At 36.8% G+C, this 24,444-nt stretch overlaps 3 protein-coding genes and 1 long non-coding RNA gene across 10 annotated transcripts; 3 read left to right on the forward strand and 1 right to left on the reverse strand.

The window, feature by feature from the left end:
• Positions 1 to 1,066: 1,066 nt before the first annotated feature.
• LOC105130800 (uncharacterized) lies at positions 1,067 to 2,826 on the reverse strand. 4 transcript variants are annotated; one of them, XR_843317.1, is made up of 4 exons: positions 2,733 to 2,826; positions 2,054 to 2,236; positions 1,618 to 1,969; positions 1,067 to 1,098 (listed from the first exon to the last, which is right to left on the reverse strand). It is a non-coding gene; the product is annotated as an uncharacterized LOC105130800 (long non-coding RNA). The 4 variants fall into 4 exon arrangements; XR_843318.1 differs by having other exon boundaries at positions 2,704 to 2,826; XR_843319.1 differs by lacking the exon at positions 2,733 to 2,826 and having other exon boundaries at positions 1,618 to 1,758; positions 1,846 to 1,969; positions 2,054 to 2,611.
• A 2,634-nt stretch (positions 2,827 to 5,460) lies between these two features.
• LOC105130801 (E3 SUMO-protein ligase SIZ1-like) lies at positions 5,461 to 15,803 on the forward strand. Of its 4 annotated transcripts, none has more exons than XM_011033477.1 (19): positions 5,461 to 5,645; positions 5,736 to 5,779; positions 6,001 to 6,081; positions 6,290 to 6,332; positions 6,622 to 6,700; positions 6,862 to 7,018; positions 7,282 to 7,406; positions 8,594 to 8,662; positions 9,005 to 9,092; positions 9,214 to 9,289; positions 10,032 to 10,105; positions 10,288 to 10,395; positions 10,707 to 10,862; positions 11,279 to 11,383; positions 11,468 to 11,548; positions 11,645 to 12,827; positions 13,496 to 13,832; positions 14,461 to 14,530; positions 14,667 to 15,803. In XM_011033477.1, the coding sequence occupies exons 2-17, from the start codon at positions 5,750 to 5,752 to the stop codon at positions 13,621 to 13,623; spliced, it is 2,583 nt and encodes an 860-aa protein (XP_011031779.1). In that variant the 5' UTR covers positions 5,461 to 5,645; positions 5,736 to 5,749; the 3' UTR covers positions 13,624 to 13,832; positions 14,461 to 14,530; positions 14,667 to 15,803. The 4 variants fall into 4 exon arrangements, with proteins under 4 accessions (XP_011031779.1, XP_011031777.1, XP_011031781.1 ...); XM_011033475.1 differs by having other exon boundaries at positions 14,461 to 14,509; XM_011033479.1 differs by lacking the exons at positions 5,461 to 5,645; positions 5,736 to 5,779; positions 6,001 to 6,081 and having other exon boundaries at positions 6,299 to 6,332; positions 6,569 to 6,700; positions 14,461 to 14,509.
• Positions 15,804 to 16,340: 537 nt separating this feature from the next.
• On the forward strand, positions 16,341 to 19,515 carry LOC105130802 (26S proteasome non-ATPase regulatory subunit 11 homolog). Its single transcript, XM_011033480.1, has 2 exons — positions 16,341 to 16,443; positions 18,073 to 19,515. Exon 2 carries the CDS (start codon positions 18,099 to 18,101, stop codon positions 19,365 to 19,367), a length of 1,269 nt encoding a protein of 422 aa, XP_011031782.1. The 5' UTR covers positions 16,341 to 16,443; positions 18,073 to 18,098; the 3' UTR covers positions 19,368 to 19,515.
• A 2,425-nt stretch (positions 19,516 to 21,940) lies between these two features.
• On the forward strand, positions 21,941 to 24,425 carry LOC105130803 (elongation factor 1-alpha-like). Its single transcript, XM_011033481.1, has 3 exons — positions 21,941 to 22,048; positions 22,562 to 23,029; positions 23,158 to 24,425. Exons 2-3 carry the CDS (start codon positions 22,568 to 22,570, stop codon positions 24,043 to 24,045), a joined length of 1,350 nt encoding a protein of 449 aa, XP_011031783.1. The 5' UTR covers positions 21,941 to 22,048; positions 22,562 to 22,567; the 3' UTR covers positions 24,046 to 24,425.
• Positions 24,426 to 24,444: the final 19 nt, after the last annotated feature.

A 24,444-nucleotide genomic window follows, 5' to 3' on the forward strand; every position in this document is an offset into this window, starting at 1 on the left:
AAATCTGACAAAATTACTAACTCACCTGCTCTCTGAATCAAATCTAACCAAGTGGGCATTGCATTTAGTGTTGTATAATAATAACAAATACAATCCAGAAGAAAGGACTCCTAAAAGCAAGCCAGATTTTTTGGTGGCGGCCACGTCTCTACAAACAAAAGTCTCTTTTCCTTTTAGCCTAAGCCATCATGAAATCCAAGCCATCATTCACCCTTTATTTCTCGGTCTCTACATTTGGGAGCTTCTGTCCACGAACCCTAATTTTTCCACATGTAATTATAATATTTGTCTGTGAAAGCCCAAGCAGCAAGAAAAGGAAGGAGCTAAAATTCCCTGTCAGACAAAGCTCTATAAGATAAGGAAGAAAATCAGTCTTAATTAAAAGCCAATTGAAGTCACTTACGGATCTGGATCCCATTCTTTTTGAGTGAACGAAGCGCAAGCTCCGCCCAGACCTCCTGGTGAGAACTGAAATCCTGATACAAACTGAGATCTTGGAGTGAAATCAAGATGATGTTCCTTCTGGATAGAGCCACCAAACAGCCTAGCCTCAAAGCCACACCCAAGCCTATACCAGTGATGGAAAGATGTAACCTGTTAAAAAAAAAAACATAGAGATACATGGTAAGGATGCTGCCACGTACCTAACAAAAAAACAGTGAAAGAAAATTAGCCAAAATTTATTGCAAGAATTAATTTTAAACATAAATAATGCAATCCACAGTGATTTTAGATACAATCTACAGTGATGAATCACTGATCTCTTTTAGTTTTTTTTTAATATGATGAAAGGATGTGCTCGTGTGGTAAACTAGCATGGAGCATTTCAACTAAAGGCTCAAAGAGCTTTTGCCAATTGTTGGAAGCAGGGTCAGGTATTTTTCATGGCTGAACAGCTAGGAATTTAGGGAGAAATTTTACTTGCGACCCCAATAGAGGAATAGCGAGAACAAAAGGAGGCATTTGCCAGCTCTTGGCCAATCTCTGCATTCGAGCGAATCACTTTCTCAGCCTCTCAGATTTGGAGTCTGCAATACGCTTCATATTATCATTGTGTTCAAGGATGAGTTCGTAACAGAAACCAACACAAGTAAAAGCCTGTAATGTTTAAGCATGGTAACAGGTAAGCGTACTGTTGGAATTTCTTTAAATTACTCTGAGAAAATTAAATTAGAACACTTTCACCCTATGAAAACAAAGAGATAGTCATGGCAACCCAACTTGTCTTATAACACCCGCATTTAGACAAATAGTGCTTATCAAGTCAAATATTCAAATATACAGAAGATATTCTGTGTTGATCTCAAGGTCATGTGTACCAAGACTTATCAAACTCATGATTGCATAGGTCATGAAATCCTATTGCACAAATAGGATGGATATCTACAGAATCATATTAGCATACATTCTTCTAAAAGCAACATGTTATGATGCTTTCATAAAGCATCATTTGGTAATATGGAGATGTACAATGACTCGAATATTGTAAATGAAACACAATACCCTATAAAGAGATTTGATCACTATAAATATATAGAAAACAAACACAACAGTGGTGCTAAGATCCAAAAGGAAGCATAAACACAAATGCAGAAATCAAGTGGTCAAGAAACATACTCCGGGCTGGTCTGTCTCTAGGATCAGTTGTCTTTATGTCCAATTGGTTTTTTTTTCAAAAAGCTTAAACATAATCCCCTCCATTTCTCAACAGTCTCTTCTCGTCCTTTTCATATATGATGACTTGATTGATAGTTTCCTCTTATCCCAGTACAAAAACAATTATACAGAATAATCCTTGTTATAAATATCTCTGATCTATTTAGTAATGGCAAAACGGAAAAGTGCCTCCACTTAAAGCCAAGTGACAAACATTGACAAGTGTGTTGATGGAGTTCACAGTCCAGCGAATCCAAAAAATAATCATCCCTGGCATAGGCCTCGTATGATTCCCAGTGTCGTTGTCGATAACCTGAAATGGGAAATAAAGCAAGGTCAATGAGAATTGAACATGCGTAAAAAAGTGTGAAGAAAAGATGTTAGTATAAAAGATAGCCTTTATTTGTCTACTATTGATCACGCCCTGTCTTTTCACGGCAGATTTTTCCATGGTTCTCAAGGTATGCGCTATGAGGCCTTGTGTCCAATTTATTCGGTATTCTTCCCCCCACAGACAGCTTTCCCATAACACAACGAAATTTCACCAACTTGTTCAGCTTCCCAAGTTCAATTGCCAAAACTGAAAGTGTTATATGAGTTAGAACAAGAAAACATCATTTCTAACTTTCAGTCCCACAATTCCTGGAAAGGAAAATCGGAAGAAAATCGACAGAAATATTATGTTCGAGAACAAGAGATTCAATTCTCGTTTGTAAAATTCATTAAACCCTTAGCAACACAATCCATAACATTACAGACAAGGAAAACCAAAATGACATGAACTGCGAAGGAATGCTATATTCCATAAAAGAGTTGTAATTCATGAAATACAGTAAGCAAAAGAAATTGTAAAATGTGCAAACCCAACAAAATAGAACAAGAACCAACACAAAATCACATGCATTCTCGTAATGCTGCAGCACAATATCACCCTTGACCAAAACCATCAAACCAAAAAAGAAATCGTGCAAGAAAAAAACACAAAGCCATAAGACATAAACTTGAACGTATCTAAAAAAACAGAAGAAAAAATTACATCTTTTTAACCTCGGTAGCAGAGTTATCATCGTCATTGCCTTTAAGACCTTTAAGAGGGTCGGTGATGACTTTACCCACGGGGAGTGAAGAGGCATCACCATCACGATCCTCGTGTTCTTGGCTTCGTGGAGAACGAGAGGCCATTGAAGGACATTTCATCAACCAGATTGATTTCTCTGCTTGCTTGCATCCAAAAACCCACCAAGAACAGGACCTCTCTTCTTCTGCCGCTTGCCTTGTCGTCCATGGCGAAAAAGACTAGAATGGGGCAATGGCGTTGCTCTCTGCCCTCTGGGAGTAAAATAAACGGTTTTGAGATAATTTTCTGGTTTTCAATTATTTGTTTTAACAGCACGGGGGCAGTAATGCTGGACTGCTTGACAACTATAAAGTGGCTTGTTTTGTGAGGATGAAATAATTATACGTGGGGTTTTTCAAAAAATTCACTGGCAATATATGAGGAGGTAAATGAAGTTATAGCAGCGTCCCGTGTCATTAATCACAGTTGTGAGTCATCTTCAATCTTGGTTAAAAAAAATCAGAGAAATATGTTAAAGTTTTTTCTCTATACAGAAATATGTTAACAGCTCTCCATCACTGGAAGTTCCTCCTCGTATTCAAGCTAGCCCTTTTTAATTTTAGTTTTCTGGGAATATATGAACATGGCGGTTGATAAATTTGTTACCCGTGACAACAAATGGTTTCGTAGATATTATAATATTTTAATAACAAAATAGATGAATACGTGGCCAGGAGCAAACAGGCTCGCAATCCTTAACAACAAGGCAAGGAACTCTTTTTTTTTTTTTTTAATAAGTTGTGGGCTTGCAGAATTCTTATCACATTAGTTGCATGTTAGTCCTTATATCATAAGATAATTTTATTTTCAAGATGAACTTATTATAAAAAAAACATAAAGTTTAGTGAACTTACTTTCTATCATCCTTCATTTACTGGTGGGAGCACGTGACGGGTTGACTTTTCTTATATAAATCTTTGAGATGGTAAAGATGTTTAGATCTAATAGTAAATAAAATTAAAGTCATATAAATTTAATAAATATGTTCACTTATGATAATTGAACTTGATAATTGGTTATGTTCATTATATTTTAACTTAGTAATTAATTAAATTTAATATAACACGATTTTGAAAACATACTAAATTTAATGTATTTGAGTTCAGTAGTGAATGATGTTTATTGCATTTGAATTTAACAGTCAGACAAATCCAAGATAATATAAAATTGGTGAGCATATTAGATTTAAGGTACATGAATTTAAAATTCAACTAAGTCCAAAGTAATATAAATCTAATAAACATGTTGGAGGCAATCAATTAAATATAGGATAACATGAATGTGACAAGCATAAAAAATTTAAATCATTTAAATTTGATGGTAAGCAAAGCCAGAGATAATACAGGTATGACAAACATATTAAATCTAAGATACTTGGACTTATTAGTCAACTAAATCCAATATAACATGATTTCAAAAACATATATAAAAAAACTCAAACATTATCAATTTTTAAGACTTTATATTTGATCATAAACAATCCTCCATGATATAAACATAAAAGACATAAAAATTATCACACTTTTCCATCTAAAATATTTTTTTACACCGAAGTAATAATTTCTTTGTGCTTATAAGTGTATATAAGGCATCTTAAAGGATACATTGTGCTTATTATCTCATTAATTATGTGTAATAGATATTCAATTCATATTAAAGTAGAGGAATTTCATTCTCTCTTTTCTCATGAAAACAACAAGGTTTAAATGATATAAATATCTCCTGAACCATCAAATTAAAAAGTTTAAATTTTTTTATTTCATAAGATAAAAATATTTAAATTTTCTAGCATGATTAAATTTAAAGTTCAAGAACAAACATTTTTGTTCATAAAAATTAAAGCTCTTTTAAATTATTTAATATATTTTTTATAAATTTATTGACTTTATCATTCGAGGAGAGTCTTTAAATCCCTCGATGGAGACTGTTTTTATAATTATTTAAAATTTTTATTATAAACCTAAATTTTCTCATATTAAAAAAATAAATTTAAATACGTGAATATTGATTAACTACTATTTTAAATACTAAATATTTATTTATTTATTTATATATATTGGATTTTAGGATATCATCACCATGCAATAGGTAGAAAATAAAATGACAACACAACTTAGAAGTATTATATTGAAAGGAAATAAAGTTCAATGAACAAAATAAAAAGAAGTCAAAATTAAAGGGATCTAGAAGGAAAATCCACCACATGAACAACGCTATAAACGGTGTATAACAAGCCGATATAAAGGTGCGGCGCCTTGAGATGTTAATCCTTGTTTTAATGCTACTGTTAATTATTATAAAATATAAAATGAAAACGCTGGAAATTAAATTTACAACCGAAGACTGGAGAGTCGTGAGAGGGCAAATGAAAAAGGTATCTCACCTAATACTAAATTTACATCGGCAGTTGAGCCACGAGTCAATGCAAACCGATAGTACAATACTTGGCTGCCACGCCGAAAAGACACTGCCAACGTCAGCAGAATCCACGAAAATGTTTTTTTAATCTTTCTCGTACTCTCTCGCCAAACTCACAAATCCCGGCGAGCTGTCGCGCAGTCATTTGCGAACAAATTATGCACAAATCACATACCTCCACGCCACCCTCGGTCGCTACTCCTGCATGCAGCAAATCCCATCCCGGACTTATACCCCAACTCCAAAACATGATATTTATAAGCGTTTCAAATCCGCTCTTCTTGTATCCGGCAACCACCTGAACCATTTGTCACTGCAAATTGAAGACCAATCTCCTTCCTCTCCCTAACTCTAAACATTATAAAGTCATCACCCTTTACCGATCACTAGACTAGAGACCCTAGCTTAGCATAATCAGGGCCAAGTTTCCTGTTCCTTTCAATTTCTAGTCAAGGTAAGTCAATTTGTTTTAACTATCCCTTTTTTTTTTTAGTGATTTCATGGTTTGGGGGCTGAATCGTGAGGTTTTGTTGTTGTTTTTAAGAGTTTTTTGTGCCAATGGAGATGGATTCGATGGCTAGCTGCAAGGTAATTAGTAATTTACTAGTTTAGTATGATAATCACTGTGTTTGCTTTTTAGCTTGGATTAAGTGTGGTTTGTTTGAATGTTAATTTCGAGCTGACAAATATTTGTGATCGAAATGAATTTTATTTTGTTATTTTATACATGCGTGCGTGTATGTGTATGTGTGGATGTATGCATGCATGTATGTAAGTGTGCTAATGATGTTTATATGCTTAACTTGTAGGAAAAGTTGGCATATTTTAGAATTAAAGAGCTTAAGGAGATTTTATCTCTGCTGGGTCTTTCAAAGCAAGGGAAGAAGCAGGTATTCTGCTTTTCTCTTGTCATTTTTTTTTTTTTTGCCTTTATTCTGTAACTGTTTGTGCAAAGATTTGCAGGCTTTTTATTCTATGAAAATTTTATTTTATCTCTAACTTGTTGGCTCGATAATTATGCACGGTCTCTCTCTTTCTTTTTCCCTGCATTTTTAATCACGATTGTTTTCTCTGGTATTTATTTTTCTTTCTGTGCAGGATCTAATGGACAGAGTTATAGGTTTGCTTTCGGACGATGAAAGTGAGTTACCATAGAATTTTGTTGTCTTCAATAGAATGTTATTGTTCACCTTTGGTACTGATAGTCAAGACCGGTGTCCATCAACAGGGGAATCAGCCTGTGGGTTTTGTCTTTTTTATCTCCAGATGTGTTTTTTGTGCCTTTGTAGGAAATTGAATATTCCCTTCTACTGTCAAGAATTGGTTCTCTCTTGTTTAGAATCAAAGTCATAACTCTTTGTTTACATGCCTTGACAGAGTTTAACTCAACTTGATAAATGTTGCTATACATGGGTGAAAACTTTGTGCAGTTTGCTCTGCTCGCCGCTTAGCAAGGAAAAAACAGATTGGAAAGGAAGCTGTATTGAAAATAATTGATGATGCTTACAGGTGCTTTTTTCTATTTTCATGTTATGTTCATGAAATCCTGACAGTTGTTCTGCAGCGTGTCTTCTAAAACTATATTTTACCCGTCTACTTACTGGAAAATAGTGTTGTTTCCCCTTATTTTTTGTTCACATGTTGTGTGTTAAACCAATTATTTTACCCAGAAAAATGCAGTTAATGGATGCATCAGATTTAGCAGCCAGGGCTTCAAATGGCTTAGATATTATGAGTGCCACAGAAGAAGTTGAAGATTTCAATACACCAGGGAAGATGATTCGTTGTCCTTGTGGAAGTTCGCTGGCTACCGAGTTCATGATACAGGTCAGGTCAAACATAGTGGTCATATTCTATTCTGAGTTGGATGAACTGTGGAAGAACTCTGTAGTCATACTTCGTTTTAGATATAGTTCTATGTTATTATCTTTGAGCTTTAGCAGGAAGAGAAAGTAACTCTGAAGTTGAATGTCTTACGCTTAACCTTAGGATTGGAGCATTTGCAATGCCCTGATTATTTTATTACTGCTTCCCTTGTAAAAGTGTGGAGTCTTGTTTCGAATTCTCACCGAGGCCTTTTCTATTTGCAGTGTATAGATTCAAAATGTCAAGTACAGCAACATATTAGTTGTGTCATTTTTACAGAGATCCCTATGGAGAGTGAACATCCACCTGTATTTTACTGTGGAACATGTCGAATTGAACGAGCAGATCCGTATGTATTTTATAGTCATTATTTTGTAGTCATATATGTATATTCCCAAGGAATCATGTCTAATTAGTCTGTTAATTACGAGCTTCATCATTTTTTCCTCTTATGCATGCTTAGCGTCTTCAAATATGTATGTACATGTAAATGAATTTGGGCCCACAGTGGTTGTTCTTCCCTATATTTGTTTATCATAAGATCATGATTGTTCTGTATATCGATGTGACTTTGAACTCGTTATATTTAATTATTGCTTTCAACGTTTCTAAACTAAATAGTAGTTCTGAGATAGAATGTGAAGTGAATATACTCTTTATTTTCACCTAGCAAAAAGTGTCTCCATTTTCACAGAACAAAATGGTATAATAAAACCAAAAAGGTATGCAAACTATTATTTCAAACATGTGTGCCTTTGCATATATTATCAGCTTTAAGCCAAGTGTTTGGATGTCACAGGACCGAGATTTGTTCAGGAGCTGTTTTCACTTGTGACATGATAATTTACCATGAGAAATTCCTAGTGGACCACTGATCTTCTTTTTGTGGATCTTTGCATGTTCCACATGCGTGTTAGTTTCATATAAATGTATATCTACAGAGGCACATTCACATGCATGTATTAATCTAAGTGATATAACCGAAAATGAGTACTGATTTGCGTGTTTTATGGCTGTTTTTTATTTGAGGATTTTAAAGAACTTCAACTTTAGAAGTGAGTCTAAACATCTGATACAAATATTTAGCAGTGGTGACTATAAAGAAAGAACATACTTTGAGTTGGTCAGAAAGCCCATCAAACACCATTTTAATATTGTGCATTTCAGATTTAGTGTGAATGATTGTATTGGATATGCCAATGGACCTTGTTACTTTATATTAGATTTTGGTTGTAGAATTGAGTCTGCTCAGTTGAGAAAATTAGAATGCAGCTAGTTTATATGCTTATTGAGTCAGTATTGACTGAAGTTCACCTGTCATGTTACCTCTTTCCAGCAATTGATGAAGTTGATCCTCATTTTATTTTTTGTTTGACCATACTGATTCCTTTGTAAGAATTGATGCATGACCATTATCCATAGGTGCTATGGATTAATGTTTATGATTCATGGTTGTTTCCAACCTTTTACTTTCGTTTTCTTTAGATATGATTTGCAAACAAAGGGTACTGCTATTTAACATTTTCCTGTGGACAGGTTCTGGGTTACTCTGGCACATTTATTATTTCCTGTGAAGTTACCGAGTTCAAATATTTCAATGGATGGGTGAGTTCCCTCCCTCCTTCCCTCTCCCCCAACAACTTTAGACTAAAGTGCTGCAACCATGTAGAGGGATTGGTAATGGGGGAAATTTATGTTATCTAATCATTAATCAAAGAAACATTAGTGGGAAAATAATAGAAAGTCACTTAAGCCTAGCACTTTACAAAAAGTAATGAGCCATGGAATTGATTTTATTAGCATTATCACTATAATTTTGCAATGCTGTTTATTTGGTTGTGGCTCCTTTTTTTTCACATGCCAATTTTACCTCCCTTGTTTTCTCAGTTTATTCGTTCATGTGTTTTTGCAATCTATTATATTCTGATCTTTTTCAATGTTCTTCAGTAATAACACATTGCAGAATGTGGAAACAACATTTCAGTTGACAAGATCAGATCAACACCTGCTAAAGAATTGTGAATATGACGCTCAGGTTGGTTTTTTTTTGAATGGTGTATTGATTTCAGAATGTTCACTATTGAAAAAAACAGGGTCGTGCATCCAGAGTTCTTTGCATACAGATAAATTTACACTCTGAAGCTATTTTCATGTAGGCTTGGTGCATGCTTCTCAACGATAAAGTTTTGTTTAGGATGCAGTGGCCTCTGCATGCAGATTTACAGGTTAATGGTATGCAAACTTGATCTTTTTCCATTATGCATTAATTGGCACACCAGCAGCTTCATGACCTTTCTCAGGTGTTATAGAATCATCTGTATGAGCTGAACAATTTCTTTTGTTACACTAATTTATGCTGGCGAAACTTCGGTTAAGCATCAGGGCTGTCCTCAAGGCAGGCTTATAATGTTTAATAACTCAATAATTGCTAGGCTTTCCTTGGCCATGAAGTGGACGGATTGCATGGTGCTGTTGCTACCCATGAGGGTTCTCTCTTGGGTAGAATCCTTAGACTAACTAGTGTTTTATCATAAACAATAACTGATAAATGTGGATGCATTACATTAGGAACTTATTATCGTGATAGGGTTTATCAGGCACAGCACCTTGGCTCAAACAATTAATTTTGGTTAGGTTAAGGTCATAAGGTGGCTAGTGAATGATTATGTATTTATTTAACAGAGAAGATTTAGTACCTTTCACAATAACTTGGTCTGCTAAGCTTGTTGCCTAAAGAACCTTTCAAAGGGTCTGATATTTGCTATGCAAAAGAGGCCAAATAGGTGTTCTGGGATTGTTTGCTGAGTATGCCCATTGCTCGGACTCAAGCGAGTGGGTTTATTTTGTATTAATGTGCTGGCTGACAAGCCTATAGAGTTGATATCCAGAAGTCTTATATCTAGGATATTGTTTTGCCCGTCTTTCAAACAGCATGCAAAATCCCAGTTGACAATTCTACATTCTTTACATGCAGGTATGCCTGTGAGAACGCTTAATAGACCGGGATCACAATCTCTGGGTGCTAGTGGCCGTGATGATGGTGCCCTAGTGAGTCTGTTCCCTCTTCTCTTTTCATAAGATGATTTTAAGTGTTAATATCCTACACATCATTATTTGTGTCCTTTTTCTTATGTATCTTTGTATTTGATTAGATACAGTGCTAGAGTTAAATTCTTGCGTTCATTCATTACATGCATAATGGAACTTAACATTTTTGCTCCTGATATCAGATCAAATCATGCATTGGAGAGGGAATCAATAGAGTTTCTTTATCTGGATGTGATTCTCGTGCTTTCTGCTTTGGCATTAGACTCGTAAAGCGACAAACAGTTGAACAGGTATTCCCACCTTTCTTTCATATGATTTTCTTGTTGGGACAAATGAATTTCTCATCTCTTTGATCGCTATGTCCATTAGAATCAATTTTGTTGGAACATTATATTACTGCCAGCTTTGTTTGCCTGCAAACAAAGTATAGCACACCAGTGGCTTAATAAAAATGGTCTTCCTTAAGCTTCTTAATTTTGTTTTGGATATATTTGTTTGCACTCATCTGCTCTTCCTCTCACTCTTAGATCCATTGAAACACTGTGTTCTGAGTTATATGTCACTAAATGATTTTCCTGTACTGGCCAATTTACTACCAAAGGTTCTCAACCTGATTCCTAAAGATGGTGAGCCTTTTGAAGATGCACTTGCTCGTGTTTGTCGTTGCATTGGTGGTGGGATGGGTCCCTCAAACGAAGATAGTGATAGCGATCTGGAGGTGATTGCAGAAGCAATTACTGTTAATCTCCGCTGTCCTGTGAGTAAAGACTTGTCTTTTCTGTATTTCTGTTCCTCAATGTATTTAGCACATGCCATGAAGTTTCATTTGGCCATGATATGGATACTTTTTGTGATTATTTGCAGAAGATTCATTTGTCTTTTGATCTAGCATAATTCCAAGGGTGGGTATCTGGTGCATTCTTTGTGCATCATGATGTTTGTGTTTTGGTAGGATAACAATTGTTTATAAAAAGTCAGAATATCTTTTTCTGTCTTATCCATTGTTAACATGTTGTTATAGTTTGTAAATATGGCACACAAAATTGGTTCAATGGGAAGACCATTTCTATTAAAATTGGTGATTGAGAATAACATACATTTCATTGTACATTTTTTTCTTGCGGTTTGGGGTTCATCAGTATTTTTTTTTTACTGAACTTGTCTATATGGTAGATGAGTGGCTCTAGAATGAAGATTGCTGGCAGATTTAAACCTTGTGTTCACATGGGCTGTTTTGATCTTGAAACTTTTGTGAAACTAAATCAACGCTCGCGCAAGGCAAGTGATCTATCATAATGATTTGTGCTTTGTATTTAATTCACAAGTTTATACATCTAAGTAAGAAGTGTTCTGCAATTGCAGTGGCAGTGTCCCATTTGTCTTAAAAACTACTCCTTGGAGGATATTGTCATTGATCCTTACTTCAACCGCATTACGACAATGGTAGTTCCTACACTTAATATCTTAAATTTTTTTGTACTAGTTAAATTGCCATCAAAAGATTAACAAGAGCAAGTGTATGTATGCTTATTGGTATAGATGGGTGATTGTGAAGAAGACATAACTGAGATTGAGGTGAAGCCTGATGGTTCCTGGACTGTGAAGACCAAAGTTGAGATTGGTGATCTTGGGCAATGGCATTTTCCTGATGGTTCTCTTTGTGCTTTTATGGATGAAGTTACTTCCTGTTATGAAATTTCAAGGCAGATTGAGAAGGGAGATGGCTTGAAAGCACATGGTAGTCCTGAAATTGGAAATAAGAGTAATCTCGGTGGAATGATGCAAGGAAGAAAACATCAGCTTGCCTCTTGTTCCTCGAAGAATCAAATTGAGGGAAATTTTGTGAATCAGGAGCAAAGGACAAAAACAATGAGCAGTAGCACCACTGGAAGTAGCAAATACGAAGAGGACCCGACTATAAACCAGGATTACAGTGGGCATGTTGAAATATCTCCCAGTAATGTCAATGATATCAACTCTATTTGTCATTATTTTGACCCAACACTTGCAATAAACAATGGTAGTTTTGTGCCATCAGGGAATGTTGACATCATTGTTCTTAGCGATTCTGATGAAGAGATTGTCAATTTAGTTCCTCCTGAAACCGTCTATGGTACTTGCCCAGTAGATGGGAGTTGTTCTTCATTGGTTGCCAATCCTGGAATAGCAGACTCATACTTGGAAGATCTAGCACTTGATGTAGGTGCTGATTCTTGTTTTGATCTCTTTGATACAGGTGTGAATGATGTTGGGATGTCCAGCTGGTCCTATTCTTCTGGTACTCAAGCTGGTGCCCATTTCCAACTGTTTAATACAGACTCAGATGTATCAGATGCTTTTATTGATCTGGAGCATTCTTCCATTAGTTGTGCTGCTCCAATGAATGGTAGCACATTGGCATCAACGCCAACTATAACTTCTGGCAGTGAAGTCCCAGATTCATTGGCCTGTGATTCCAATGTTGATATGGATGTTGGCTTGGTTGATAATCCAATGAGATTTGTTAGTGAGGACCCCTCATTACAAACATTTCTCCCAACTCAACATGTGCAGCCTGACTTGGTACGCCAGCCTCCTGTATCTACTCCTGTCCCTACTGAGGATTGGATTTCCCTTAGGCTTGGCAGCACCAATGAAAGTTTTGGCGGTCACACCATGGATCGACCGCACCGTGCTGCCAGAGATGGGGTAGATTTGAGGAACCAGTTAGGATTAAATCAAGGTGCTTGATTGATATTCTTACTTTGTTTTAAGCAATAATTTAGACTAGATGGTAATGCCATTGCTTTATATTCCAACTGATTAAAATCCCTGTTAAATTTCCAACATTTCAGAATTTCTATAATTTTCTCTTTTACAAGTTTGTTTCAAAGATGTATCTTAGAGGGCTAGATGATTATGGGATCAAGAAAAACTTATCTTTGATTTCTTTAGGGTCCTGAATTGGTATCTATGCCAATTTGTTAAATCATAATGGAATGTGACAATTGAAAAGTGCTCACATGGGGATTCTCATCGCCCTTGTTTTTTTTTTTTTTGCCAATGATATTGTTAACATATTTTAAGTAAGATCAGGTCATGGGATCTCAAGTGGTGCCATATCTGCTATCAAGCTTTTTCTTGAAGTTTCATGAGTGATCATTAACTAGACTTTTAAAACCAGTTACTAATATATGAACTTGATCACTTTCTCCTCTTGTAGATGCATTTTGGTCTAAATCAGGATTATGGCAGCAGTTATGTCAACTTCATGCATGCTATATAATTTTGTGAGCTATAATGTAGATGCCTTTTGTTTTGTGGTTGTGTGCACAGTGACACACTCATGTATGTTAGATCATTAATCATTTCTGGTTTATGGTAAGGTGTTTGACTTTGGGGCCTTTGCAGCTACTTCAGTTGCAGCTCTAAATGATGAAGCTAGGTCTAATGGGAAATATAACAAGAAAATTTCAGATGGCCCTTTCTCATTTCCTCGCCAGCCACGGTCGGTGAGACAACGTGTTTATTCTCAATAGATGTTGACCAACAAGAAGGCTTGGACTTTGTTTGATTCATCTGGAAGGCTAATAGCTGCCAACACGATTCTCCTTATTCGTGTCATTTAGTCTTTTTTCTAGAGAAGGAAGCAAGTAATTTTTTTCTAGCATGTGCATGTGAAGCCTATTGGATTGACACTGACGTGCCACCTGATTTTACAGCAGTAACAGATCTGCTTTATTTAATGGTGAGTGTCAATCATATATTTACCATTTTAAATATCGATGTTGATTGATGCATCATGGCTTTTAGCTTCTATATTTTATATGCATGTGCCTCTGCGTATGTTAATATGTGAACACGTGTGATGTGTAGGTGTTGTAAGCTTAATATTGGGTCAAAGTATTATACTTCATAGATACTAAAATAAAAGATCTGTAATGCTAGGTAAAAGATTTTACAATAGAATGGCTAATATAGCCAAAGAAAAATTGATTATGAGAATTTTGAAATGGAGTGTGCTTCCATTTATTTATTGTTCTTTTACTAGAATTTCTGGCTTTTCATGTTATCTTTCAGCTGTAGTCCTTTGATGATAACCTTGTCTAAAGATGAATAGAATATTGACATTTTGATAAAATGATTGAAGCTCGAGGCACATTATAGTTACGCTTCTGACAACCAGCAATAGTTGTGAAATTGTATTGAATAAGAAACCTTTATGTGATGGGATTGAATCTGTTGCTAGTGCTAACAGAATAGTTTGGATGCTTATTAATGTGCCTACTGTCTTTGATAGACTTGTAAAAAAAAGAAGTTTATACAGAGCATCTAATGCTATCCATCCCCTGCCCCCCTTCTCTCTCTGCTTTTAGGTACCCTATTTTGATCCATTATCAAATCGTGGCGCCGAAGATTTGTCAGGTCAGACACTATCTTGTCTTTGTGAGTTCTTTAACTGCTATTATCAGTCTGAAAAAGGGAATGAAAATTGCATGTCTTTCAGTGTTTGTTAATCCTAGACATTATTGGCAGCCTTCTTTGACAGAAAAAGTAAAACAATAAATCTGCTCTCTTTCAGGGAGTTACAGACAGCTGGAGAAATTTGCTTATATTCTCTGTTTGTGGCAACCAGTGAAGCCATGGGATAAGACAGGATGATGAGTGATGAGGGGAAAACATTTATTGCTGTGCCATGTTGATAGGGTGAAAAAAATGGGATAGAGGTTGTGCTGCAAAAATCTTATATTGATCTCCAGATGAATGTGGAAGGAGATGAATAACCAACAGAAAGTGGGGCAGATTGCCCTTCATTGCTTGAATTGGTTAAATTCGATTTCCATATTTGGGAACTGCGACGTTGTAATACTGGAAGGCATGCTATATGATTCCAGGTTATCACCGAACCCAACAGTAAGCAAGCAGACTGCATTGAACAGTGAAAGAGGCCGGTTCATTGCATGGCTAACACGTGTTTGTTTTTTTTTTTTTGAGAAGTCAGCTGTAGGCTTGTATGGGATTTTGCCGGAGGAAGCAGTGGCCCTTAATATGATTTGTGGGAATTTTGTTCTAACATCTTACCTTGGGGCTGCTTTGATTAGTGAATTTTGCCGTCATGGATATTTATCAGATCATCAAATTTAAATCGTTTGTTTGATAAAAAATGCAGACAAGTCGGGCATTCAGATGTTATTTCTCTGGTAGTTTTGAGGTTGAGCACGGAGAGATGGCAAAAGGGGTTTAATACCAGCCTTTGCCGTGCAAAAAGAAACACACACACACAAACATTTATATTGGTAAATTCAAGGTGGTGAATTATACAACGTCCATGATTCAGCTATTTTCTTCATCACATGACGATGCTTGTGAAATGAACATCGGCGCAGAAGGATTTTATGAAATGCTATAGGCTGAACAATGACATGTATAGCTGGAGTGTTCTTCTAACCTTGTCTTAAATAGCTGAATTTTGGGCAAGAAAAAATTGTAACGCATCTTCTCGAAGCCACCAGTTTTAGATGACCATCTAGGTTGGTTTGTGTTATTTTTTGGGATGTTCGTTCTGTGTTTGATTGTTGCGATGGCATGCCCATGTGCCGCAGAACAATCTTTGTAGCTGCAGATACGATTTCGAAGCTTATTTTTCTCTCTGCAGTGTCTGGTTTTCCGAACAGCAGTAATTTGTCCATGCGACTGAATTTGACCGGGATGGGGGAGTGCCCTGGAGGTTTTCTCGGTTAATCAGTGCCGCTGTTAAGAAAATTAGAAAAGGAAAAAATTGCATTCGCAACATGGGCGTCGTGCTAGTAATAACAAAAAAGAGAGAGAGAGAACCTTAAAGTATAAATAGAATATTTATTTTGTTAATTACCGTTGTCTGATTAAAATTTTGTTATTTTTTTTACTTATTAACCGAAGATTTGTTATATGCGTTTCGGTTTTAATGCTGATTTTAAGTGTGAAGTAGTTTGTTGTTAGTGCCTTGAGTAACTATGCACAAATAGAAGGGCCTCATAAAAAAAAATTGATGGAGGACCACATTAAATAAATTAAGTAAATAGAGGGACACTTGAGCTTGTACACCCGGTTTTTATATATTCTCAAATTATTGCAATTTGCTCGTGTTGAAAACGAATCGGAACCTCTTATTTACAACGGGCCTAAAAATTCTTGGGCTTCAGGTCCAAGTACAGCTGAAGAGTTTGCCCACGCAACAAGTCATCCCAAATAAAGGGGCACACAATAAAACATCGGAGACTTCACTTTGCTTCACCCCCTTCCCACCTCGTCAACACAGGCAGGAAAAGCAGACGGACGCGATCTACTCCAGCAGCAAGCTCGGTCTCTTCTGTTCACAGGTACGTTCCACTTCTTACAATCCACGTGGTTTCTCTCTTTGCATCAATCATTTCCATCTATGAACTTTTTCTTGCTGTATCTCTGATTTTTTGCACGAATTAGGTTACCTTCTAAATGTGGCCCGGATGAAGATTAAACTTTTTTTTCAGAGTAGTTTCGTATTTTCATTGGCTATCTGTTTTTTGGATCTGCATCAAAACTGTTAATATTTTTGTTTTTGCGGAACAGGGGCTTGGTTTCAGTATTAATTGATGACAGTTTTGTGTTGATTAGACACTGACAGTTTAAGTGTGCCTCTAGTTAGCTTAACGCTTCCATCGGTAGTACTTGGCTCAACCAAACCAGTCTGCTAGACATATGCGGTGTTTTTTGCTCCTTTGGCATCTCTGCTGAGTACGATTTGAATGTAGGGCGTTAGTCATGATCTGTTAGGGGGTTGAGTGTGTTGATTATTACAGACTGGAATTTTAAGTTGGTTGATCAATTAAGTTGTTATTTGTCGAACTATTGGGGGAACTAGGGTTCGGTTGGTTAAAGCCTGTATGTGAGATTCATCTGTACGGGGGCATGTAAAACAGAGTGGAAAACAGAGTGGAGGGAGAAAAAATAAATGTCAGGAAGTGATTGAGCTTCCCTTTAATGCTTGCCTTGTGATTTTAGTAAAAGTGGGTATCATGGCACATTCATTGCCACACATTCTCACATCTGGAAAGCCTAGCCACTACACAAGGAGAGAAACTACTGTTGCATGTCTCCCTTAATGAGAAGCTGCAAATTTAGAATTAGTGAAAACATGATAAAAAAGTGATTTCCACCATCCCATCTTGCTGGGGCATAATTGCTGTATGATTTTATGTGGGTCCTATTTTTGTTCGTTGAGTTGTTTGAACTGCTTTTAAATCGCAAGTTTGATAGCCATGTGTGTATCATCTTAAGCACTTTAACTCCAACAGTATCATCTGCTACTCATCTCTTCGAATGCTGTGCTATCCTCATATGCCCCTAGGTATGGAATAGAAACAGCCTCATTGAACATGAATTTTTATTTCCCTGGAAATACTGCCAACCATCCTAGTTTCTAAGCTAGTTAGTCTATCTGTTTCTCTATATTGTTTTTGGTAGCCTAATTGAGAAAACCTCCTAGTATAATTTGTGTAGAATTATATGAATACTTTGTCTAAAAAAGCCAAAGATAATGTAAGACAATAATTAAGGATTCCATATAAAAGAAACTAAGGATACTAATTTGATAAATTTTGATACCCATTGAGTGTTAAAAATTGGCTGCTTAAGATCAGTGGTTTTAGAAATAATGATTTCGTGATTTTTTTGGTTTTTTTCTCTTTTTTGTGGCATGAAATGGTGTTGTGAGCTCTGATGTTATTGGTTGTAATGGAGACAATAATCAGAATCTGGTGCAGCAAAAGGTCTTTACACTATTATGTTGTTGGTATAGGTAGCTACTGCCAGGAATCTTTCCTTTGTATTCACTATGTGTTGTTGTCTAGACTCTAGATGGATGTCTTGCAAGCAGTTCTTCTTGGGGCATATGCACACTTTTATTCTTTACCATCATTTTTTCATTGCTCGACACAAGGGCACATATCAAATGAATTTTCATTTTGCAGGACTTTGATATTTCAAAACATTAGCCATGTCAACCTCGCATCTCCCTGCAACTACGGATTCAATTGCTCAGGCTTTAGAGGCGAAAAATCCATCTGAATCCATCTCAATCTTTTACCGCATACTAGAGAGCCCATCATCTTCTCCTGAATCCCTCAGGATTAAGGAACAGTCCATCACGAATCTCTCAGATCTTCTTAGACAGGAGAACCGGGCTGAGGAGCTTCGAAGCCTTCTGACCCAGTTGAGGCCCTTTTTTGCATTGATTCCCAAGGCAAAAACTGCAAAAATTGTTCGTGGGATAATTGATGCAGTAGCTAAAATACCAGGCACTTCTGATCTCCAGATTTCTCTGTGCAAAGAGATGGTGCAGTGGACCCGTGCTGAGAAGCGAACTTTTCTTCGGCAGCGAGTTGAAGCAAGACTGGCAGCCCTTTTGATGGAAAGTAAAGAGTATTCAGAAGCATTAAACCTGCTTTCTGGCCTGATCAAGGAGGTGAGAAGATTGGATGACAAGCTTCTTCTTGTGGACATAGACTTGCTGGAGAGTAAGCTCCACTTTTCTCTAAGAAACCTCCCTAAAGCCAAGGCTGCACTAACAGCAGCAAGAACAGCAGCCAATGCAATTTATGTGCCTCCAGCTCAACAGGGTACTATAGATTTGCAGAGCGGGATCCTTCATGCAGAAGAGAAGGATTACAAAACTGGTTACAGCTACTTCTTCGAGGCATTTGAAGCTTTCAATGCTCTTGAAGATCCCCGAGCAGTATTTAGCCTCAAGTATATGTTGTTGTGCAAAATAATGGTGAGTCAAGCTGATGATGTTGCAGGAATAATATCATCCAAAGCAGGGCTACGGTATGTGGGTCCTGAGCTGGATGCAATGAAAGCTGTTGCTGATGCTCATTCGAAACGCTCCTTAAAGCTCTTTGAGACTGCACTTCGGGATTTTAAAGCCCAACTAGAGGAAGACCCAATTGTTCATCGGCATCTCTCATCCCTATATGACACTCTACTAGAGCAGAACCTTTGCAGGTTGATCGAGCCATTCTCAAGGGTTGAGATTGCTCACATTGCAGATCTGATTGAACTGCCCATAGATCACGTGGAAAAGAAACTATCTCAGATGATTCTGGATAAAAAATTTGCTGGGACGTTAGACCAAGGTGCTGGATGCCTCGTCATTTTTGATGATCCAAAAACAGATGCGATCTACCCAGCTACGTTGGAGACCATTTCCAATGTTGGCAAGGTTGTTGATAGCCTCTACGTGAGGTCCGCCAAGATTATGGCTTAAGGTTCAAGATGTAGGAGGCGGCTGTTTAGCTGCTGCTTGCACCCTTCAAAAGAACTGTGTTTTGTTGCGGAAATGTGTTTATCTTTTCTTCAATTAATTTAACTTAATGTTTCGTATGGGAGTACATTTATATCCACCGAGTTTGAGAGCCTTTTTCCCCCCCTCGCCTTGCTACGAACTGAGTCATGCAATTGAAGGGGAGATGTTGACTGGGGTTGTCTTCACCAGCAGAAAGTTCATGACTTCATTGCTACGGGGTAGTGGAGGGACGTCCACATAGTTGATTTACGAGATAAAAAGGGTTATGACTCAAGAAGTAAAACATCTTTGTATTAGCTAGTCAACATGGACCGGCAATGGATACACGTGTCTATATGACGAATTGATAATGCTTTGAATTGTTGGTGCAATCAATGGCTCTCTTGATCGGGGCTTCACCTGTGTGACTATGTGTGATAACAAGAACGATCCAAGTTGAGGGGTCAAAAATGGAGGTTTTAAATAGTTTGAATACGCAGAATGAAAACATTTAGCATGTAAAATTCATTGTTATCCATCACCTCATTTAGGTAGTGCTTGTAATGTTGGATAATATTGATTAGATAAATAATTGTTTTGTTTTGTTTTTGGTGTATTTTGGATTAGATTAATTAATTTGTTTTATTTTTGTATTTGCTAGATACTCAGAGATTCAGTCGACTTAAGGTCTAGATCATCATGAGTTAAAAAAATAAATTAAAAAAAATAGAGAGTTTAAGAAAAATAGAGGAATAATTAGTCTGATTTGATATAGTCAAAAACTTGAATCAATACAAAATAAAACATGAATTTTTCATTAACTTTTTCTATTTTTATTTTCAAAATAAAATTGTTTTAATTATTAATTTTTTTTTAATTTAGATCAACCCGAGTTGACTCCTAAATCATGTCATGAGCTTTATCTTAGATTGACCCTTAAATTAAATTTTAAAACTACAATAATAATTATTTTTATTCTTACATTGTTTTGGGTTAACCTAAGTTGATTATCTCAGTGCATGGTTTGAGCCCTGTCTTAGTTTGATCTTTTAATTGGATTTTAAAACTACAATAATAAAGATTTTTATCACTATATTGATCAGGTCAATGATTAACCTGATCTATGACCTGAGTTTAACCCTGGGTTGACCTCCAAATAGAAGTTTTAAAATTATAATAATAATTATTTTTATTTTTATGTTGATCGGATCAATAATCTATCGTTGCCTAACTTCAAATTGACTCTTAAGTCGGGTTTTAAAACTATAACATTAATCATTTTTATCCTTACACAAACCCAAACCAATGATCAACCTAACATGTAACTCGAGTCTGGCATTGGATCAACTTCCAAATTATTTTTTTAAAATTATAATAATAATTATTTTTATCTTTTCACCAGCTCACGTCAATAGTCAACTTGATCTGTGACCTAAACCTAGCCTGAAATCGACTTTCAGGTCAAATTTAAAACTATAACAATAACTACTTTAATTCTTGCATTGAACAGGTTTAATGGTTAACCTAGCTCATGACCCTGAATTGTTTTTAAAGCTATAATAACTAATTCTATCATTTTATTAACTCGATTAATAGTCTCAACCTGCGATCCATACCATGTTCTGAGTCGAGTTTTAAAACTATAATAATAATTATTTTTATTTTTATATTGATTAGAGTAATAATTAAGCTGGTTGTGATCATAGTTTTGCCCATAATCAAAATTTAACACTATAACAACAATCATTTTTATTCTTAGATTAATAGGATCAACTAAATTAATCTTTATACATGTGATTAGATAAATTGGTTATATCTCTTTTAGCTGGACAAAAATTCTCTATTAGATCAATTTAAAAAAATAAAAATTATTTTTTATATTATCCAAAAATACACTAAACAACTTCACATCAAAATTATTTTGTTTAGTCTATCAAACAATATCTTATTTACAGTGATGAAGCACGGAATTTGGATTTTACTACAAACCCATGAGGTTGGACAACATAGCAATTAGTATAGAGTTTTCAACCCGAAATCATATGATTAATTCAGTTAATTACATATTTATCGTGGATTTAACGGTTGTAAATATTTTTAACTCAACCTTGGAAGCCACGAAAGATTCGAAAATTTGAAGAAAGATAGACAAGAGAATGAAGCTTAAAGGCTTTCCTGACCCAAAAAGGCCCAATGGACCAAGTTATTTTTCAACCTAGCAAGTAAGTCTAGCCCATAAAAAATAAAATCCCACATCAAGTCCGGAACAGAACAGCTGCGCCTGTTGTCTGCCTTTGGCAGCAAGTTTCTCTCTAATTTTTCACCACGACACGACACGACACCCTATCAAATCCTTAAACTGGAAAGTGGACTCAAGCACTCTCACGCATTTCCATAGCGCGTGAAACAAAACCGAGGCAATGATTAACTTGCGAAATATAAACGTGCATTTCTGCGTCTCGGATATGACTTCGTTGAAAAAGCACCGTGAGGATATTTTAGGGATTCCAAATGAAAAGCGAGGACATTTTGGGATTTAAAACTATAACATTAGTAATATAAATACCACAAACCCTACCCTGCTCCCCTCACCCCTTCCTTTGGTTCTTTTTGCCTATCATATCTTCTTCCGCGGCTAGGGTTTAATCAAAAACTCTCTCCAGGTAGGATTCTTCGATCCCTTTCACCTATCTGTTTCCTATTATAGTTTTCGTAAGAATTGCATTATCATTACTTGTTGATTACTGTCTTTTTATTAAGATTTATGTTGATTTCTTAATTTATGTCTTCCTATTATGTGTTTCTCGGTTTCAGTGTTGAGTTCTAAGTTTGAAACTTCGTGGACAGTCCCTTTTTAATCCTTATTTGAACTATTCTTGTTGCATGAGATTTTTTCTTGTTTGATAGATATATAGATCTAAGAAATGAATCGCCGTGATTATGATCTTTAGTGAGAGAAATATCCCTTGATTTTGGTTTATTTCGTTTTCCTCGATTGTTATTTAGATCCATTAATTTGGTGAAATTCTGGTTTCTGGTCTTCTTGTTCTAACTCTGTATATGTTTTTCCATATTTATTTTATTATTGGTTTGGGCTCTTAGTGCCTTGTTGATTTAATTTTGTTGTTGATTTTATGGTGCCTTCTTGTTTAACGTTTCTATTTTATGTATAATAGTTCATAATGGGTAAAGAGAAGTCGCACATCAACATCGTGGTCATCGGCCATGTCGACTCTGGAAAGTCGACCACCACTGGTCACTTGATCTACAAGCTTGGAGGTATTGACAAGCGTGTCATCGAGAGGTTCGAGAAGGAAGCTGCTGAGATGAACAAGAGGTCATTCAAGTATGCCTGGGTGCTGGACAAGCTCAAGGCTGAGCGCGAGCGTGGAATCACCATTGATATTGCCTTGTGGAAGTTTGAGACCACCAAGTACTACTGCACTGTCATTGATGCCCCTGGACATCGTGACTTTATCAAGAACATGATTACCGGGACTTCCCAGGCTGACTGTGCCGTGCTTATCATTGATTCCACCACTGGTGGTTTCGAAGCTGGTATCTCGAAGGATGGCCAGACCCGTGAGCACGCTCTTCTTGCTTTTACCCTGGGTGTGAAGCAAATGATCTGCTGTTGCAACAAGGTATATTTATTTTTTCTTCCTTCAAGTTAACTGTGTGGTTAATATTTCGTTGAATTCTTTCCTGTTGCATGTTTGTAGTAAGTTGTTTTTTGCTTTCTACTGATGTTTGCTGGTTCTTTTTGGAAAAGATGGATGCCACCACTCCAAAATACTCCAAGGCAAGGTATGATGAAATTGTCAAGGAAGTGTCATCCTACTTGAAGAAGGTCGGTTACAACCCCGACAAGATTCCCTTTGTCCCCATCTCTGGATTTGAGGGTGACAACATGATTGAGAGGTCCACCAACCTTGACTGGTACAAGGGCCCAACACTCCTGGATGCCCTCGACCAGATCCAGGAGCCAAAGAGGCCCTCAGACAAGCCCCTCCGTCTCCCACTCCAGGACGTGTACAAGATCGGTGGTATCGGAACTGTCCCAGTGGGTCGTGTTGAAACTGGTTTCATCAAGCCCGGCATGGTTGTCACATTCGGTCCAACTGGACTGACTACTGAAGTCAAGTCTGTTGAGATGCACCACGAGGCTCTGCAAGAGGCCCTTCCCGGTGACAACGTGGGGTTCAATGTTAAGAATGTTGCTGTTAAGGATCTGAAGCGTGGTTTTGTTGCCTCAAACTCCAAGGACGATCCTGCCAGGGAAGCTGCCAACTTCACCTCCCAAGTTATCATCATGAACCATCCTGGACAGATCGGAAACGGTTATGCTCCAGTCCTTGACTGCCACACCTCTCACATTGCTGTGAAGTTTGCTGAGATCCTCACCAAGATTGACAGGCGGTCTGGTAAGGAACTGGAGAAGGAGCCCAAGTTCCTGAAGAACGGTGATGCTGGTATGATTAAGATGATTCCCACCAAGCCCATGGTGGTGGAGACTTTCTCAGAGTATCCTCCACTTGGTCGTTTTGCTGTGAGGGACATGCGCCAGACCGTTGCTGTGGGTGTGATCAAGAGCGTGGAGAAGAAGGATCCCTCTGGTGCCAAGGTGACCAAATCTGCTGCCAAGAAGGGTGGCAAGTGAACCGAGCAGGTTGATGCTATTGAAAGCTATTTTAAAAATAATGTCTTGCTTTTTATTGGTTGTCTATCCCATGGACGTCCATCTTTGTGTCATGAGACTTTTAGTTTTATGTGGTCACCATCATCACAAGGCTGTTCACAGAACTGGGTTCTTGATCGGCGGTGGCGTGATTCAAGGCTTGACGTTCTTTCTGCAGTCAGGTTCTGCTTTCATTTGTGCTGGCTTCTCCAAAATTTAGATGTTGGTGATGTTTCTAGTTTCATGAAGAGCTCTTATTTTAATTTTAATGTCTAGTTATCGGACTCAGGGAACTTTCGGAAGACGTGTTGTGTTTAATCTGAAATTTCATGTCAAAACTCGTTATCAGTCAGTACATCTTTTATTTCGCGTTATTCCTTT

This window comes from Populus euphratica, unplaced genomic scaffold, assembly GCF_000495115.2.
Source record: "Populus euphratica unplaced genomic scaffold, PopEup_1.0 scaffold29.1, whole genome shotgun sequence".
Lineage (NCBI taxonomy): Eukaryota > Viridiplantae > Streptophyta > Magnoliopsida > Malpighiales > Salicaceae > Populus > Populus euphratica.